Genomic DNA, 15,552 nt, shown 5'->3' with positions numbered 1-15,552 from the left:
TCATCATCACCGCAATCAACTTTGAGCACGACACAGTACAACTCGTATGGGTCAGGTTTCGCTGTGCTAGGGAAGATTCCCAAGATTTTGTACTTGCATTGGAACTCGAAGCCAACAAATTGCAATCATTGGCTCGGTGTCATACCATGATTGCCTCTAAGGAAACAAGCCTAGATACCATTGCAGGTGCACAACATGTCACAGAACACATATTCGGCAAATCTAGCGCCTGCAACGGCGTTCTCAATGTCCAGACGGGATTGACCAAACAAAAATTTGGGGCTCATCCGGTTTACCTCGTCAATATTTCTCCGCTGGCTAGACCACCAGACCTTACCATTGACATTACCTTTGAGATCCGACTTCTCAATCAGAGCATGAACATTCAAGGAACCTTTGAGGAAAACCAGCTTATTTTTCCACAAATAGACGAGCTACTGATGGCTATGGAAGAGCAAAGTCTGAGCATACGTCGCACAGAGGAACAGATAGCAGCTGTGCAACTGCAGCTGAGTCGATTGCAGGCCGAAAAAAAAGCATTAGCCGAAATCCTGAAGGAACGTACAGCAGAGCTTAATCGACTCAACTTGAAGAAGAGTGTTTTTGTTGAAAAGGAGGAAAAGATTATCGAAGCGGTCTCTGTAGCCCGGAAAATGCAGGCATCCGCGGGGAAAGAAAGGTTTGCGAAATGGAATGACGCCCTGATCAACTACCTGTCCAACCGCCTTCTCCGGACGGACAATCCCGCAATCAACTTGATGTCTAACCAAACACAACGGGCGTTCATGCAGGCGATTGAGAACGGCAACATCGCTGCTATGTCATTCCTCATAGCCGATCTTCAGAATCTCGACTTCGAAGCTGCAGATGGTCAAAACGCTATGGAGCTTGCGATTTCCAAAGACAACCCCAGATTGGTGGCTTCGCTTCTAGACATGGGCGCTGAAGTCGAGTCAAAAGACAGGCTGGGAAATACTCCTTTAGCAAAGGCAGCATACCATGGATCTTACAGAGTTGCCTGTCTGCTGCTCAAGGCAGGTGCAAATGCTGACGCAACAAACAAAGAAGGTTGCAATCCTTTACACCACGCCATTATGGGGAGCCATAACCAAGTCATTCAACTGTTGCTAGAAGAGGGTGCTGATGTTGAAGCCATGGTAGAAGACGGCAAAACATCACTCGCATGTGCGGCGCGGTATGGGAATCTTGAGTCTTTACGCTTGCTTCTCGACCATGGGGCTTACATCGACGCAACAATGCAACACGGCTGGACTACACTACATCTCGCAGCCCATTACAACACTGCTGAATGTCTAAGACTGTTGATCGATCGCGGTGCGGATGTCGAAGCTAGAATCGCGGACGGCTCAACTGCACTTCATATAGCAGCCCGCTACAATACTGCTGAGTGCCTGATACAATTAATCGATCGCGGGGCGAAAGTCGAAGCTAAAGCCATGGATGGCTTAACTTCAATGCATATAGCAGCCCGTTACAATACCACCGAGTGCCTGAGACTATTGATCGATCGGGGCGCGAATATCGAAGGGAAAGCAAAAGGCTTTACTGCTTTGCATCTAGCAGTCATTCAAGGACTGGAGGAGTCCGTTGGCTTATTACTAGCCCACGGGATAGACATCGAAGCAAAATCCAACAGCGGCCGTACCCCTTTAGCACAGGCAGCTAAAGCCGGCATGAAAGATGTGGCAGAACTGCTAATCAAGCGAGGAGCCAATATCGAATCTAAAGATGAAAAAGGCTGTAAACCTTTGTCATTAGCTGTTCAAAAGGGGCATACAGACTTGGTTATATTGCTCTTAAACGTAGGAGCTGAAGTCAGTGCAGAGGATAACGAAGGCCAAACAGCGCTACATGAAGCTAGCAGGCGAGGGCATATGAAGATCATGGAGGTCCTTCTCAATGAGGGAGCTGATATCGAGGCAGAAACAGCAACTGGGGCTACTCCAATCTTTTACGCCATACATGATGGGCGAAGAGCAGCTTTCCAACTTCTGCTTGACAAAGGCGCCAGTCTCGACGCGGAAAGCTGTGACGGTAAACCCCTGCTAGAATACGCCCAGGATATATTTCAGAGAGACGAACAAATTGCAGCTCGCCCGGGGATGAAGCAAATCATACATCAACTCGAGAAAATGAGAGAAGACAGAGGGATATCTGATTCAGCTGGGCGAAAGATTACCCATTTTTAGTTACCAGTGCAATACGACACGATAACAAGGACCGCGAGAAGGGTTGGAATGAATGTGAGTGATCACATGTCGTGGTATGAGATTTGCCTGCAAAAACAAGCGGATCAATACGCTTGGGAATTGGGGGCCATCGGATCCTGCAAGAGTCTGCGGCGAAAGTTCCACTTGCATTAGTCTTCATGCATATGCGATGGTTGATGTCGACGCTTCGGAGAAGATCGGTTCTATATCCGGATCCGTCGAGGGTTCCCCGGCGCATCATGGTGTGCTCGTCTATATATAAGATTGAACCGGGTCAGCAACAGCTTATGGAGCGGTTGCAAGAACACCTGAACGAGCGGGAAATTCACTACGGTGTCTCGCTCGAAAGCAAGCCGGTGAACACAACCAAGTGTTGGACGATCTTTGTCATCGACGGAACATTGCCGATGAAGCTCTGATTGACCTTTCTGACTTAAGGTGTACCCATTATGGGCTTCGGAAGAGCTTATGTATACAGAAAAAATAGCAGCAGACTGATTGTGAGAACAAGTATACCGCAGTTTTCGTTGCTAAAACTGGAGGAGATAGCTTGGTGTCCCTGTGGCGGGTAACAACGTTTTATTGGGTACATGTTGACAGTTGTTTTTGTTGTTAATACTGGATTTTGTACTTAATTCTCCGTGATCGAATTCTGTGTAGATGAGCCCTGAACATTATTCTTGTTATGATTGACATCTCAATGTATACACCGTAGTTGAGTTCCAGGCCTGTGTGGGTCCCTTACTTCAGTCGTATCAACACACTCATGGATGCTGTATCAAGTGTAGTGATATCGTTTTTCCAAAAGACGGTCGCTCTACTATTTAGTCACTTGATGTTAAACTATCTGATGTTGAATCTGCCTTCGATAACATCCGCCAGCTCCCCTGCCGTACTGTCTGCGGTGTTCCGCTCGACAGTGACCCATTCAGCATCTTCGGCGTGACTCAACCACGGCCCAGTCCAGTGGACACTCGGGCAACACTGCCTCCCCTAGCCAATTGCGGCTCTGCGTGGGCATTTCGGGCCGCCGAGTCGCAGTAAACTCATCTGTGGCCCAGTCATTGACCGTCTCAGGGGGAGGTGACAGCGCTAGATTCTTCTTCAGATTCTGAAAGTCTTTGAGCGTGTCCAGCATGCCGCCCAGGTTCTTCTGTACGAGTCCGTATTTGTTTGCACCATTAAAGAATTCGTAAACGCAGGCGCCCGAATAGACCCGCGACATCTCCGGAGAGTATATAGCAATGGTCTCCTGGAAGGGTCTAACCTGGCCATCGGTCTTGGCACCGTATTCGGAAAGGAACACAGGTAAGTGGGCTTCGGCGAACCACTCGAGCTATGGACTTCAGTTAGGCAAGCCATAGTAAGATTCAGATCAGGCTGACTATGCACTTACAGTGCGGTCATATGCCGAGATGCCCATAGAAGCTTTACCGACCCATGAATAGTCGTTGAACTTGATCATGTCAGCATCGCCCGGCTTGCATATGCCTCCAACTGACGGACACCGGAACCTACGCAGAAGAAATCAAGAGCCTCGCTTGGGTCACCGCCGGTAAAGTACTTGAACTCATCCCGGAAGAAGTTCAATATTTTAGCTGAACTCAGCCCGACCGGTAGCACCCTCTGATCCCTCAGCTGGGCTGCGAGTTCCATGTACCTCTTGACATCTCTTGTTGCGGCACGAATGACACTGGCCCCTCTTGTGCCTGCAGACGTATTGAGTACCTCGTTTGCAACGATAACGCCCAGGGTATTGGGGTACGCCGATAAGCAGTCGACTACGGCGAAATAATTCTGCAAAAGAGTTGGTGTGTAGGACTCGAACGGCGCGCTGCGGTTGATAGAATTATGGGGATTTGACAGACACTAGAGAAGACGTGAGCTCATCCGCAGGCTTCAGGTAGAAGGGTAAAACGGACTGCAAGGACATATATCCCAGCTGTGGCAAGCATGCTCATAGCCTCATCATGGCTCTTGGTTGCATCGATGGCATCTCAAAGTTGTTAGCTATCAATTTAGCTCGTGAGAGAACCACCATCGGGAGGTGATACATATGAACAGAGTGTTGACCCCCAAGTCTTTGAACAGGGGCATGCTGAGCCTTAGATCTTCGATGGCTTCGTCTGCCAGTGGGTCGCGACAGCCGGAACTCGGCCTATGCACCTGATATGCGACTCCTTTGATCATGAACTTGACGATAGTTAGCAGAGCCTCCAGCACCAACCGAGCCATAATTTCAGATTGAGGGAAGCCTCTCACCCTAGTGTTACCTGTCCATAGGTAACGGCCACGAATAGTGACCGGCTGGATGTGAGCTTGGTTTTCCATTGTGATTCAGCTATCCGATGCGTGGAAAGCTATGAAGGAAAGCTCCGGAACTCGATATGTCTCAAGGAGACTTCTGAATGGAATCTCAAACTCTCTGGTCAGTGGAATGCGTCAGTGACACTATGAAGCTTGCACGTTCCAGCAGAGCAGGATCAGCAACGCACGTGTGCAAGGGCTTCGTCGAGACACTGCGCTCGATCTGTTTAGCTACCTACGTAATGCGCTACTAGGCAGGTAATCCTTCCCCACCCCCGCTTTCCTTGGGATTCGCTAGCTCACCCGTGATTATCCGGGCCCAGCAAGTGACACCAGAATCATGTAAATCTTGCACCCATGCGCCAGTGAGGTTTAGCTGAATGACGTTTCCGTGGATTTTGCGTAACCTATAAGACGTCTCGCCTTAAAGTGGTCTTGTCGATGGCTTTGCTACGAAAGAGAATGGACCTCTGAAGAGCCGTGAGACACTTGAGAAGCCAATTTAGTTGAAGCGCCAAAGTTGACAGTCGAATCATCAAGATATGCTCATGAAGAAGCATTGAGAAGAGTGTCAATGGTGGGCTGATTGGGATCTGAGCAACTTGTCAACTTGGTCGTCACACATGGCTATGCATGAAGTTTCAGGGGATTTGAATTAGCTTCAGTTGTTGGGCTTGAAAGAGCACTCTGCCCCTTATTTGAGGGCTTAAGTGCATACTCTTACCCGGAGAGCTTCTCAAGTACTAAGAAAATATGGATAGATGGCACGCGAATTACGTCAGGGGGGTGCTCAGACTGTCCCAGAGAGACTGGATGACAGTGGCTCAAGAGCATTGGGCACTATTATCTGGTGGAATACGGCTACAGATATCGATCCTCCCGAATGGCATGTCTGGACGACCGTCTACTTTAATTACTTGGTGGAGACGCCGATGAGAAATTACCGTTGCGGGTTTTTGAGAGGAGCTGGAAACTGAGCTCCGACCGGCCCCACTCCGAAATGATCTACCTACTTTCTTTGGTCGCCAGCTGTTGTTGTTCCAGCCACAAGCACCGCCACAGCCTATCACGCATGGCAAGGACAAGAAGGCATGACTGTCAAGACACCAACCAGCTATGTTTTGTTTGCCCAGCTGCGGTGTGTGTTGAATATTCCGATTTTTACATTTCGTTCAATTCTCAAGACATTGCCTTTTGGTAGATTATCATAAAGAAATTCCAGGCGCCTAAGGTTTCTGAACAGCGCCAGGGATGTTTCCATGACTTATGCTACCCTGTCCAATCGGAGAGCTTTCATTTACAACAAGTGGGTCACCTTCTCTGAGCTATCCAAATTTCATTGCGACAGCTGCAAAAGTTCAAGCTTGGTCTTTTCTCGTTCTCAATTTGTGTCGCCACTCCACGCAAAAAAGTCAATCATGTTGACTGCAGGTGGTCTTCGAAATGCCTGCCCGAACTGTCGAGCTCGTTTGACGAGCTTGACAGGAAAACCTCTCCCCGGTGCATCTCCTGCCAGTCGACTACCTCGATCGAGCTTCGCGCAACAGAACAGCGTCCCTACCCTTCGATCGTTGAACAACTCCACTGCCCGCAGAGCCTTCTCGACAACATCCCGACATTTGAAAGAGTCCGATTCCAACCGAGGCGACAAAGAAGAACTCACGCGCACAGCGGACATCGAAACAACAGTTCGGGAGGCGAAACAAAGATTTCGGGATACCTTGCCGAAAGGCTACCTCAGCGACGAAGAATACAGGCTCTACGAGCGCTGGTACGGGCCGCCACTGAGAGAGACGTCACCGGACGATGTTGGCATCAAATACTTGAACGACAAACACTCTGCCCGGCTCCGGCGAGACGGGTCTGGTGGGCCGACTCTCTTCCGACAGGTTGAGGGTGGCACGCTGCAGGAGGTGCAGTATGCTCCGAAGAGGACAGAGCCAAAACAGAGCGATGGCGAAGGGGAGTCTACCCAGAATCAGAGTTTCTCGGAAACATCTCCAGATGTCAGCGCCACCGAAAACCGGGTGCCCGAAGGCGACGACAAATACATCAACATTGTGGCGAGGAACAAGAGAGAATACGATGCTCTAATGAAACTTCAAAAGGACTTTGAAAACAACGCTCGTGCTGTGGAAGAGGCAGAGCGAGATCAGCTGGAGGAGGAAGAACTGAGGGACGAGGAGCGTGAGTTTGAAGAGGACGAGGACGAGGAAGAATTCGACGAAAGCGAGGACGGGATTGCGGACCAAAGGACCTCGACGCGTGCCGGTCGTTTACACCCATTTACCAGGGAGGGCCACTTCTCGACAAACCCGAGTACTGTGAGCTTGCCACATGTCGGGTACATCTCCCCTGTCACGACGATACTTGGCAGAACAGACATCAAGCATGTGAAGGAGGCTGCCGAGAAGGCATTCGGAGGACCTGGTCTGCCATACTCTCCCGCTACACCCGCGTCCAAGATGGGCTTGGAGCAGCAGCCTGTTGGCATGGCCGCGTGGCAGCACAAGATGTCAGACATTGAAGCAGACGCTTTTGTTTCTTCGTTCCTTCCTCCTGCTTACGCATCCTCTATGGGTAGTCTGGTGGAGGTACGCAAGCGTCTAGGTACGGACTGGCTGCGCAAGCTGTTCGAAAAGTCTGGTGGCCCTCGTTTCCTCGACGTCGGCGCTGGCGGTGCCGGTCTGTTGGCCTGGCAGGATATCACGCGCGCAGAGTGGGAGGCGATGCGGTCGCGCGGAGAGGTCGACGCCAAGAACCCCCCTGGAAAGCAGTCTGTAGTTGTGGGCGCCGAGAAGCTGAGGAATCGCGTCTCCAAGTTTTTGCACAACACGACCTTCCTACCTCGCCTCCCGGATTACGTCCACTCAGTCGACAACGCGCACTTGCAGCTCGACGCCAACGAGGTTCCTCAACCGCGCAAGATGTACGACGTCATTATTGCCTCCCACCTGCTTCTTCCCGTCAAGGAGGGCCACAGACGCAAGGCGATTCTGAACAATATCTGGTCTCTGCTGAATCCCGATGGCGGTGTCCTCATCGTCTTGGAGAAGGGCCAGCCCCGTGGCTTCGAAGCGGTGGCCGATATCCGCGAACGCTTGCTTAGCGAATTCCTGATCCCACCGGGTGGCGAAAACCTCACGCAGAGCGAAGAGAGGAACCCGGCCTTCGAGAGGGTCAAGGAACCCGGCATGATCATTGCGCCCTGCACAAACCATCGCGGGTGCCCCATGTATCACACTCCCGGAAAGAGCACCGGACGCAAGGACTTCTGCCACTTCAGCCAGCGCTTCGTTCGCCCCCCGTTCCTACAGAAGATCATGGGCGCAACACAGCGCAACCACGATGACGTCCAGTTCAGTTACCTCGCCATCCAGCGCGGTGTCGCCGCCAAAGAAGGTCCTCTCGCTGGAGAGGAGGCTACGAAACGCGCATTCGAGGGTTTTGAGAAGTCCGAGACTGCGCCTGATATGCTCTCCCTCCCCCGCCAGATCCTCCCACCCATCAAGCGCCGCGGTCACGTCACGCTCGACGTCTGCACGCCCAACGCGCAGATCGAGCGCTGGACGGTTCCCAAGAGCTTCAGCAAGCAGGCTTACCACGATGCGCGCAAGGCAAAATGGGGCGATCTGTGGGCTCTGGGCGCGAAGACTCGCAACCACCGCAGCGTGCGCCTGGGGAGACCTGAGGTCCTGGATGACGGCGGAGTTAGAGCGCAGCGCGCCAAGGCGGCCATGAGCAAGAAGAAGAAGATCATTGGCGTCGGTATCAATGAGACAGGCGTCGTCGACTCCCAGGACGGCCAGTCCGCCCCAAGGAGAAAGGGCAGCAAGAAGGCAGCTCGCCAGGAGATGATGAGAAAACTGGCCAAGGAGGAGGAGGACCAGCTGTAAGCTGAGATGTATCAACAGGACATGTACAAAATGGGCGGGGAAAGCATCATATGCATTGTAACAATACCACCACGACACCAATTAGAGCTTGAGAGGACGGGAATGGAGGCATATCACGGTGTACCAAGAATGGCTCAATGACAAGCCACCATATCATGTTACAATACCACAACTCAATGATTTCACAATTTCGGGTTTGCAAGGTCAAGAAGCAAATCCGGTTGATCGGCGTAAGCTTATCTGATATCCAGACGCTACCGGTAGATCAACGGAGGCGCGGCATGACATGAGGCTAATCATGCACAGTCGCGTGGGCTGACTGGTTTGACAGCGGAGATGCATCGGCGTGCATGGGGTTCGAGGGGCGTCGAAGGATCTCCGGTGACGGCTCCGCGGGAGTCGGTGCATATGCCGCTGATTGGTCGGGACTGCCAGGTGCGCCGATAAGATTTGGGGTCGGCTGTCGGGATGGTGTCATCTCCAGCGAATGAAAATTTGGCCAACCTTTTTTGCCTGCCGCATGATTGGGCCCGTCCGTCTTCGGGGTTTGGGGGAGAGGGCGAGAGTAATTGTCAATGCTCGGCGTGGACTGCATTCGACAGAGTTCTTATTAAGGAAAATCATGGCAAAGTGGCCAACGATATTAATGCTCCATCTCTTTTTCTGATGACAAAGTTATGAAGGTTGTCTACTGACCTCGACTCATTCCACCATTCCACTCATTCCGTCTCAACTCGAGTTGTTTTTGGGCATCTCATTCTCACTCTCACGACTCCCCACTAAGACGAGTCTCTTGGAGACAGGGGTTCTATCACCACTTGAAGAACATCTTCAACCTCGACACATTTCAGAGAAAAGGAGAAACGATTTTTGAGTTCACCTCACGTTGCGTCAACATGGCGACAATAACATCCCTCCTCACAGCCCTCAACTGTAAGGGTAACACCCACCTCATCATCGGCACAAACCCCCTCGCCGCCGCCCGCTGCACACAGTCCCTCGCCGCCGGTGCCACCGCCATCCTCCTCGCCCCGGAAACCCCAGACCTGCACTACGGCCTGCAAAAACGCATTGATGCCGGTGAGGTGACATGGCACAAGAAGGCCTTTGAGGATACCGACCTTTTCGCCCTCGGCCGCGATGAGGTCGATAACGTCGTCGACGCCGTCTTTGTTACTTCCGGGCCCCGCGACCCTCTGGCAGCGCATATTTCTGCGCTATGCAGGCGCAACCGCATCCCCGTAAACGTCGTCGATGCGCCGCAGCTGTGTTCGTTCTCGCTGCTGTCGACGCATACAGACGGGCCGTTGCAGATTGGTGTGACGACGAATGGGAGGGGCTGTAAGCTTGCATCCCGCATCCGGAGAGAAGTCGCCGCCGCGCTGCCGACAGACCTCGGCGCCGCGTGCGCGAGATTGGGTGAGGTGCGGCGGCGGATCCAGACAGAGGATCATCTTGCGACGCAACCTGATGAGGCCGACGACTCGGTTGACCAGACGGCGTCGTTCAACAAGCTCGTAACAGAAGCCGACCTCGATGCGGCCAAGAACAGGCGCATGCGCTGGCTGAGTCAGGTCTGCGAGTACTGGCCCCTGAAGCGCCTCGCCGCAATCAACGACGACGACGTCGAGTCTGTGTTGAAGTCCTATTCCGGCAACACGCTGCCGGAAGCTGCGAAACCGCCCGCTGCTAGCCTCGGTAACAGTGCGCGAGGCCCGCAACAGCAGGGGCGGATCATCCTCGCGGGAAGCGGTCCAGGACACCCAGACCTGCTCACCCGCGCGACGCATAAGGCGATTCAGACGGCGGACCTAATTCTTGCGGATAAGCTTGTGCCTGCGGGCGTGTTGGATCTAATTCCGAGACGTACGCCGGTTCAGATTGCGCGCAAGTTCCCCGGTAACGCGGATCAAGCGCAGGAGGAGCTCCACGAGCTTGCGCTTGCCGGCGCGAAGGAGGGGAAGACGGTTTTGAGACTGAAGCAGGGCGATCCGTTCATCTACGGCCGTGGGGGAGAGGAAGTTGCGTATTTCAGAGAGCACGGCTTCGGCGACCGCGTGACGGTGTTGCCGGGTATCACTTCTTCGCTCAGCGCGCCGCTGTTTGCGGGGATCCCACCGACACAGCGAGACGTCGCTGATCAGGTCCTCATCTGCACCGGCACAGGCAAGAAGGGCAAGCCACCAACGCCGCCGGAGTTCATCGCCAGCAGAACAGTCGTGTTTTTGATGGCGCTGCATCGGATTACCGGGCTGGTACGGGAGTTGACATGCTACCTCGAGACGGAGGAGTCGGCAGCGATCGAAGGCGAGAATGAATTGAAGAAGACGCCAAAGAGGGCGTTGTGGCCGCGGAATACACCCTGCGCTGTCATCGAGAGGGCGAGCTGTCCCGATCAGAGGGTCATTCGAACGACGTTGGAGTACGTAGCTGAGGCGATTGAGACTGAGGGAAGCAGACCGCCCGGGCTTCTTGTTGTTGGCAGAGCGTGCGAGGCGTTGTACGAGAAGGAGAAGGGGAGAGCATGGGCTGTTGAGGACGGGTTCAAGGGGTTTGAATTTGAGGAGCTTCCTGGGCTGTCATGAGGCTTCTTTGGTACGGTAACGGAGGTTCCTGGTGCATGGCCTAGATAAAGTGGGAAACAGCATTGCGAGGCGCAGGGTGCAGTTGTATTACAAAAACACGAAGATTCAAACAGATACCTCTTGGCTCGCATAATTAACTTTGAAGAAATTAAAGGCACCACGCCGTCTCCTTAGTAATGACTCTTTCTCGGTACTTTATCGATGTCCCGCTGGCTATATTCAGTTCGAAATCAAAGCAATCGATCAGAAACCATCTGATGTCGGACTCGGTCAAGTTAGCCCGCACTGGTTCTGCTCGCCAAAATCAAGAGGACGGTCAGTTTGCGAACATCAGTAGTGTCAGAACTAAAATGTTGCAGCCGACTCGTATAGACGCATTCGGCACAAATTGCTGAACAAATATCGTGCGGTTATTAGAGCCTAGTGTTCTCTGCAGGGCCTTTGTTCCAAGTCTGACTTCATATCGCATTGTGGACATAAAAGAACATACTTTGGTCTAAGTTGTGCAAACGAATCTCCGAGTCAACAAGGACACGACCTGAAAAACGTTGTATGTTCGATTCTAGAGACTTAGAGTTTTGGACTTGCCTTAAGTTGACACTGACCAAGCACTCAGCATGTCTACCAGATCTCAGTTTGTGTACTCTGTGGTTTCTTGAACCTCGTTGAAGCTGTCGACAAAAACATCAATTCTAAGGCTCTAGCGCACATTGTTGTGGTGTGGTGTATTCCATTGTGCAGATGTTTTACACAACAACATGGCACTTATGAGTCGAATTGCGTTACGGGGTATTGGATTTGTCACCTTGGATGGCTGAGTCGGTCTAGGTAGTTGGCCGCGGTTCACCTCGCTGCTTCCGGCTTTAGCTATGTGCAACGGCAACCATGTTTGAAGCATTCCAGATCAAAAGCTAGTTACCACAGTTCTGGAAGATGATTCAAACAAAACAGTTCCGTAAACTTTTGGTCTTTGTTCTGCACTGGGAGACCACCCTTGATTCACTACTCGGGTTATGAAACAAAGTTCTGGGGTTTCTGGTACTAGGTCATTAGAGCGGTACCTGGAAGACAATTTTGTTGCTCCAACTCATGTTTCTTGAAAGAAAAAACGCATGCTCGAGTTGCTCACCCACTTCACCCTCAAAGTATCAAAGCATTGTTATATATTATGGTTCAGGATATTGATGCTGAATCGAGCTGGTAGACAGCCAGCGGAACGTGCGACCGATTCTGTTGAGCGGGAAACAATTCAATGTTAATCACCTAGTAGTCTCGCAATTGAAACTTTCGGCAGAACAAAAATTTATTATTTAAGTCTTCAATTGTGATCGATGAAAACTCCGGGTCTTGATCGTGGTCGTAGAGATTAATTCGTCACATCTCATATTGAGCTAGCAGCCTGTCCCCCAATCCAAAAGGCTTTTTTTTGGTCTGTTGGTTGGAACAGCAGACGCCAGCGGTCCTAGGGCCAGACGCTGGTTGGTGCCTAGCCCCTCCAGCCACCTCTTTCATTCTGACACATGCAACTCTCCTCAAACAACTCCCAAAAAGGCCCGGTCGACAAGCCAATTCGTTCCGCCCTAGGACAAGCAAGTACTACAAAATGGCACACGACAATCCAACTACCCAAACCCCATCCTTTCCTGAGCTGCCTGTTGAGGTCCAGACCCAAATACTTCAGCAATTAGTCTCTTTGCATCATCAGACGATACATGCGGTCCTCTTGACATGCAAGCATCTCTACCAAGTTGCCTTGCCCTTGTCGGTCCACACCTACGAGAATGTCACTTCGAAGAACATGAGCCAGCACGCGCAGAAGCGCAGTCGCAATCTCGACTTTCTCCGTTACATCACCATAACGAGGCCTGAGCTTGCGAACAACGTGCGATGTATAAACATTATACACGTCTCTACGAGCCTGATCTACAGGCTCGCCCCCGCCAATAAGAGACCGCTTGGGCCCGCCAGCGATGAGACTGCTGTGTACACGAATATGATAGATGCATCAGGTCTGCCCGACCATATCGAAGACTGGGAAACTGTGAGAGATGAGTGGCTCCGAGGTCTAGCCGACGGGTTAGTTGAGCAGCAAATTGGTCTTCTACTACTCGCATGTCCGAGAGTCGAAGTACTCAAACTTGGAACCCCGCTATCGCCTCGGCTGCTCCCTCGCCTCATCAGGGCGGCAGCAAACCACGCAATGCTTTCTATCAATGGACCAGCTTCCAAGACAAGTCGCCCCCTGCTCGAAAGCTTGCGAGAGTACTTTGGCGAGCCAGAAAGCCCGAAGAGTCTGTTTCATTTCTTCAACATTGGCAAAGAATTCCTGCAACTGCCACAACTTCGATCCTTCACCTGCGCTAGTTTATCCAATAGTGGTCCGAACGGGCACCTTTTCGATGAAGAGGCCAATCCTCCAGGCTCCTCAAACGTTCAGTACCTGACTCTACTCGATGCCAACGTTACAATAGAGGGGCTGAGAAGTCTCATACGTGCTTGCAAGGGACTAAAGTCGTTTCATTGGACTCCAGGCGACAGCACGTTCTCCGACATGCAAATCAAGCTACCAGATCTTTTGCAGGCTTTGTCACCGCACCGGGAGACCCTACAACACTTGCACATCGACTATCAGGACCGCTGGAGGGAAATGGACTGGTTCTTTAAGCGGGATAACTTTTTTATCGGCACATTCCTGAAGGACATGGTCTCCTTGAAGACCCTGCGTATCGGCATGGAGGCTTTCGTAGGTTTCACAGACCTCTGGACGATAGACGATGAGCGTAATCCAACCCCTCAAGAGGAGAAGCTCTCCGAAGTAGAGAAAGCACCTCGGCTTGCTAAACACATCCCCCCTAACTTGGAATTCCTCGAGCTTCATGGCTGTACCTTGGAGATAGTCCCTCACGTTCAGGACCTCTTGGATGTTCTCCAGACGGAAGAAGGGTTTTTGAGGATGCGAAAGATACGCCTGTATTTCAATGCAGACCTTGTTGATTCCAGAGCAGTGAGGTTTACTCACAACTCCAGACGGGTCGAATTTGGATATGCATTTCGTTGTTATCCTGTTTCAAAGGGCACGTTGACAGTACTTTAATGACCACTCCCTGAGACCTTACCCTCATATTGAGACAGCACAGTTCAGCTGAAATCTGTTTATAATGAATGATAGGGAGTTTGCTGCATCAAACTACAGGCACATTCTCTTTGCCATTTTCTCCATCACTGGCTACATCAGATTTTCTTCCTTGACTTGGCCTTGAAGGGGTTCATCTCACATACGAGGGCTTTCATTTGATTCTGTTAGTCTCACAAGCAGTAATACTTGTATAAGTAATGGTAACAATCACGTCAAAGTAGTGATATTGCCGGTGGTTGTATATTAGGTATGAAGATAAGAGATCTAACTGCGCAGTCAGCAGCAAGGTGAAGTGGGATATGCCCCTCGTTGTGGCTGAGGGGCTGGCCCCACCATGCAGGGCGTGGCTAACCGGGCTGTACTCCCTATCCATCTGATGCCTCCGATTGCCCTCTCCCAAGAGATTCCAACCAGTCCATGTCGTATTCAGGGTCATCATGCGCATACATAGGCGCCAACAGTATTCCTTTCGCTATCGCTATCCCTTGAGGCAGAGGATCTAAGTCGGACAACATTTCCATGTTGTAGTACAGCAAATACCGCAGAAGAGGAAGTAGACTGTCTCTGTCTTCGACAATAGTGCAGAGAAGCTTTTTCTTAACAGCGTCCATCATGGGAAGTCTCCCAAGGGGGGCTGGTCTTACTGGCAGCAGATTGTCGAGGGAGAGAACCTTCAAGTTTGGAGGAAGCCTCTCCCTGACGAGAGCTTGCATGTTTGAATCAGTAGTGAGGCTGCCAAACAAAAGCATTGGATCGACTAGAAGATGTTTCAGTGCGGTGAAGTCGGCGAGATGCATGCCAGTGGTTGCGCGCATATTGCACACCCGCCAGAATAACTTGAGTACTCTGAGAGTGTTCTGAGCTGAAGGAAGCAGGGTATGAAATTCCTCGGGAGTGCAGGGAATATCAGTTTGGGTGTAGAAACGGAATTCGCGAAGAGATATAGCTGGCAAAAGAAACTTCTTCATTGCGTCGAGATTGAGCTTGCAAACTTCAATGTGCAGTGTCGTCAGTTTCTCAAAAGGAAATAAGTCGATTGCTAGGTCTCCAAAAGCCGTGAGATCAAGATAGGAGAGCCGAATGCGAGTGAGAGTTGGATAATGGAAGAATATAGCGTCTTCTAATGAAGTCTTATACAATGTGCGTTTCGCTGCCTCGTGATGATACGGATCGTGCATAACGTTGAATGTGACTACGATGGCATCACGTTAGTCGCGAATAATGGATAGTCAATTGCTAGTCGTACGGAAATACGCACAGTTGTTGACCCGAGGCTTTTCATGAATCGACGCATTCAGAGTTTGCTTGGTCTTCGTACTCGCAGGCTTCAAAAGTTCCCCTTCGTGCTGAAGGATAATGCTTTCTAGTTCAGGCAAATCAAAGGCAAGTAGCTGCCT

At 51.3% G+C, this 15,552-nt stretch overlaps 4 protein-coding genes across 4 annotated transcripts; 3 read left to right on the top strand and 1 right to left on the bottom strand.

Moving 5' to 3' along the window:
* Window positions 1-3,159: 3,159 nt before the first annotated feature.
* On the bottom strand, window positions 3,160-3,456 carry ColSpa_02954 (1,3-beta-glucanosyltransferase GAS2; the record flags this gene model as incomplete). The annotated part of the gene is made up of 1 exon (XM_049269166.1): window positions 3,160-3,456. One exon carries the CDS (start codon window positions 3,454-3,456, stop codon window positions 3,160-3,162), a length of 297 nt encoding a protein of 98 aa, XP_049125123.1.
* A 2,500-nt stretch (window positions 3,457-5,956) lies between these two features.
* ColSpa_02953 (putative secreted beta-glucosidase adg3) lies at window positions 5,957-8,434 on the top strand (the record flags this gene model as incomplete). Its single annotated transcript, XM_049269165.1, has 1 exon — window positions 5,957-8,434. One exon carries the CDS (start codon window positions 5,957-5,959, stop codon window positions 8,432-8,434), a length of 2,478 nt encoding a protein of 825 aa, XP_049125122.1.
* Window positions 8,435-9,330: 896 nt separating this feature from the next.
* Window positions 9,331-11,019, top strand: ColSpa_02952 (uroporphyrinogen-III synthase; the record flags this gene model as incomplete). The annotated part of the gene is made up of 1 exon (XM_049269164.1): window positions 9,331-11,019. One exon carries the CDS (start codon window positions 9,331-9,333, stop codon window positions 11,017-11,019), a length of 1,689 nt encoding a protein of 562 aa, XP_049125121.1.
* Window positions 11,020-12,817: 1,798 nt separating this feature from the next.
* On the top strand, window positions 12,818-13,790 carry ColSpa_02951 (uncharacterized protein; the record flags this gene model as incomplete). Its single annotated transcript, XM_049269163.1, is given in 2 exon segments — window positions 12,818-13,762; window positions 13,776-13,790. 2 exon segments carry the CDS (start codon window positions 12,818-12,820, stop codon window positions 13,788-13,790), a joined length of 960 nt encoding a protein of 319 aa, XP_049125120.1.
* Window positions 13,791-15,552: the final 1,762 nt, after the last annotated feature.

The sequence above is a fragment of the Colletotrichum spaethianum genome (genome assembly GCF_022836535.1).
Source record: "Colletotrichum spaethianum MAFF 239500 DNA, contig05, whole genome shotgun sequence".
Lineage (NCBI taxonomy): Eukaryota > Fungi > Ascomycota > Sordariomycetes > Glomerellales > Glomerellaceae > Colletotrichum > Colletotrichum spaethianum.
This window is presented reverse-complemented; position numbering and strand designations above follow the sequence as displayed.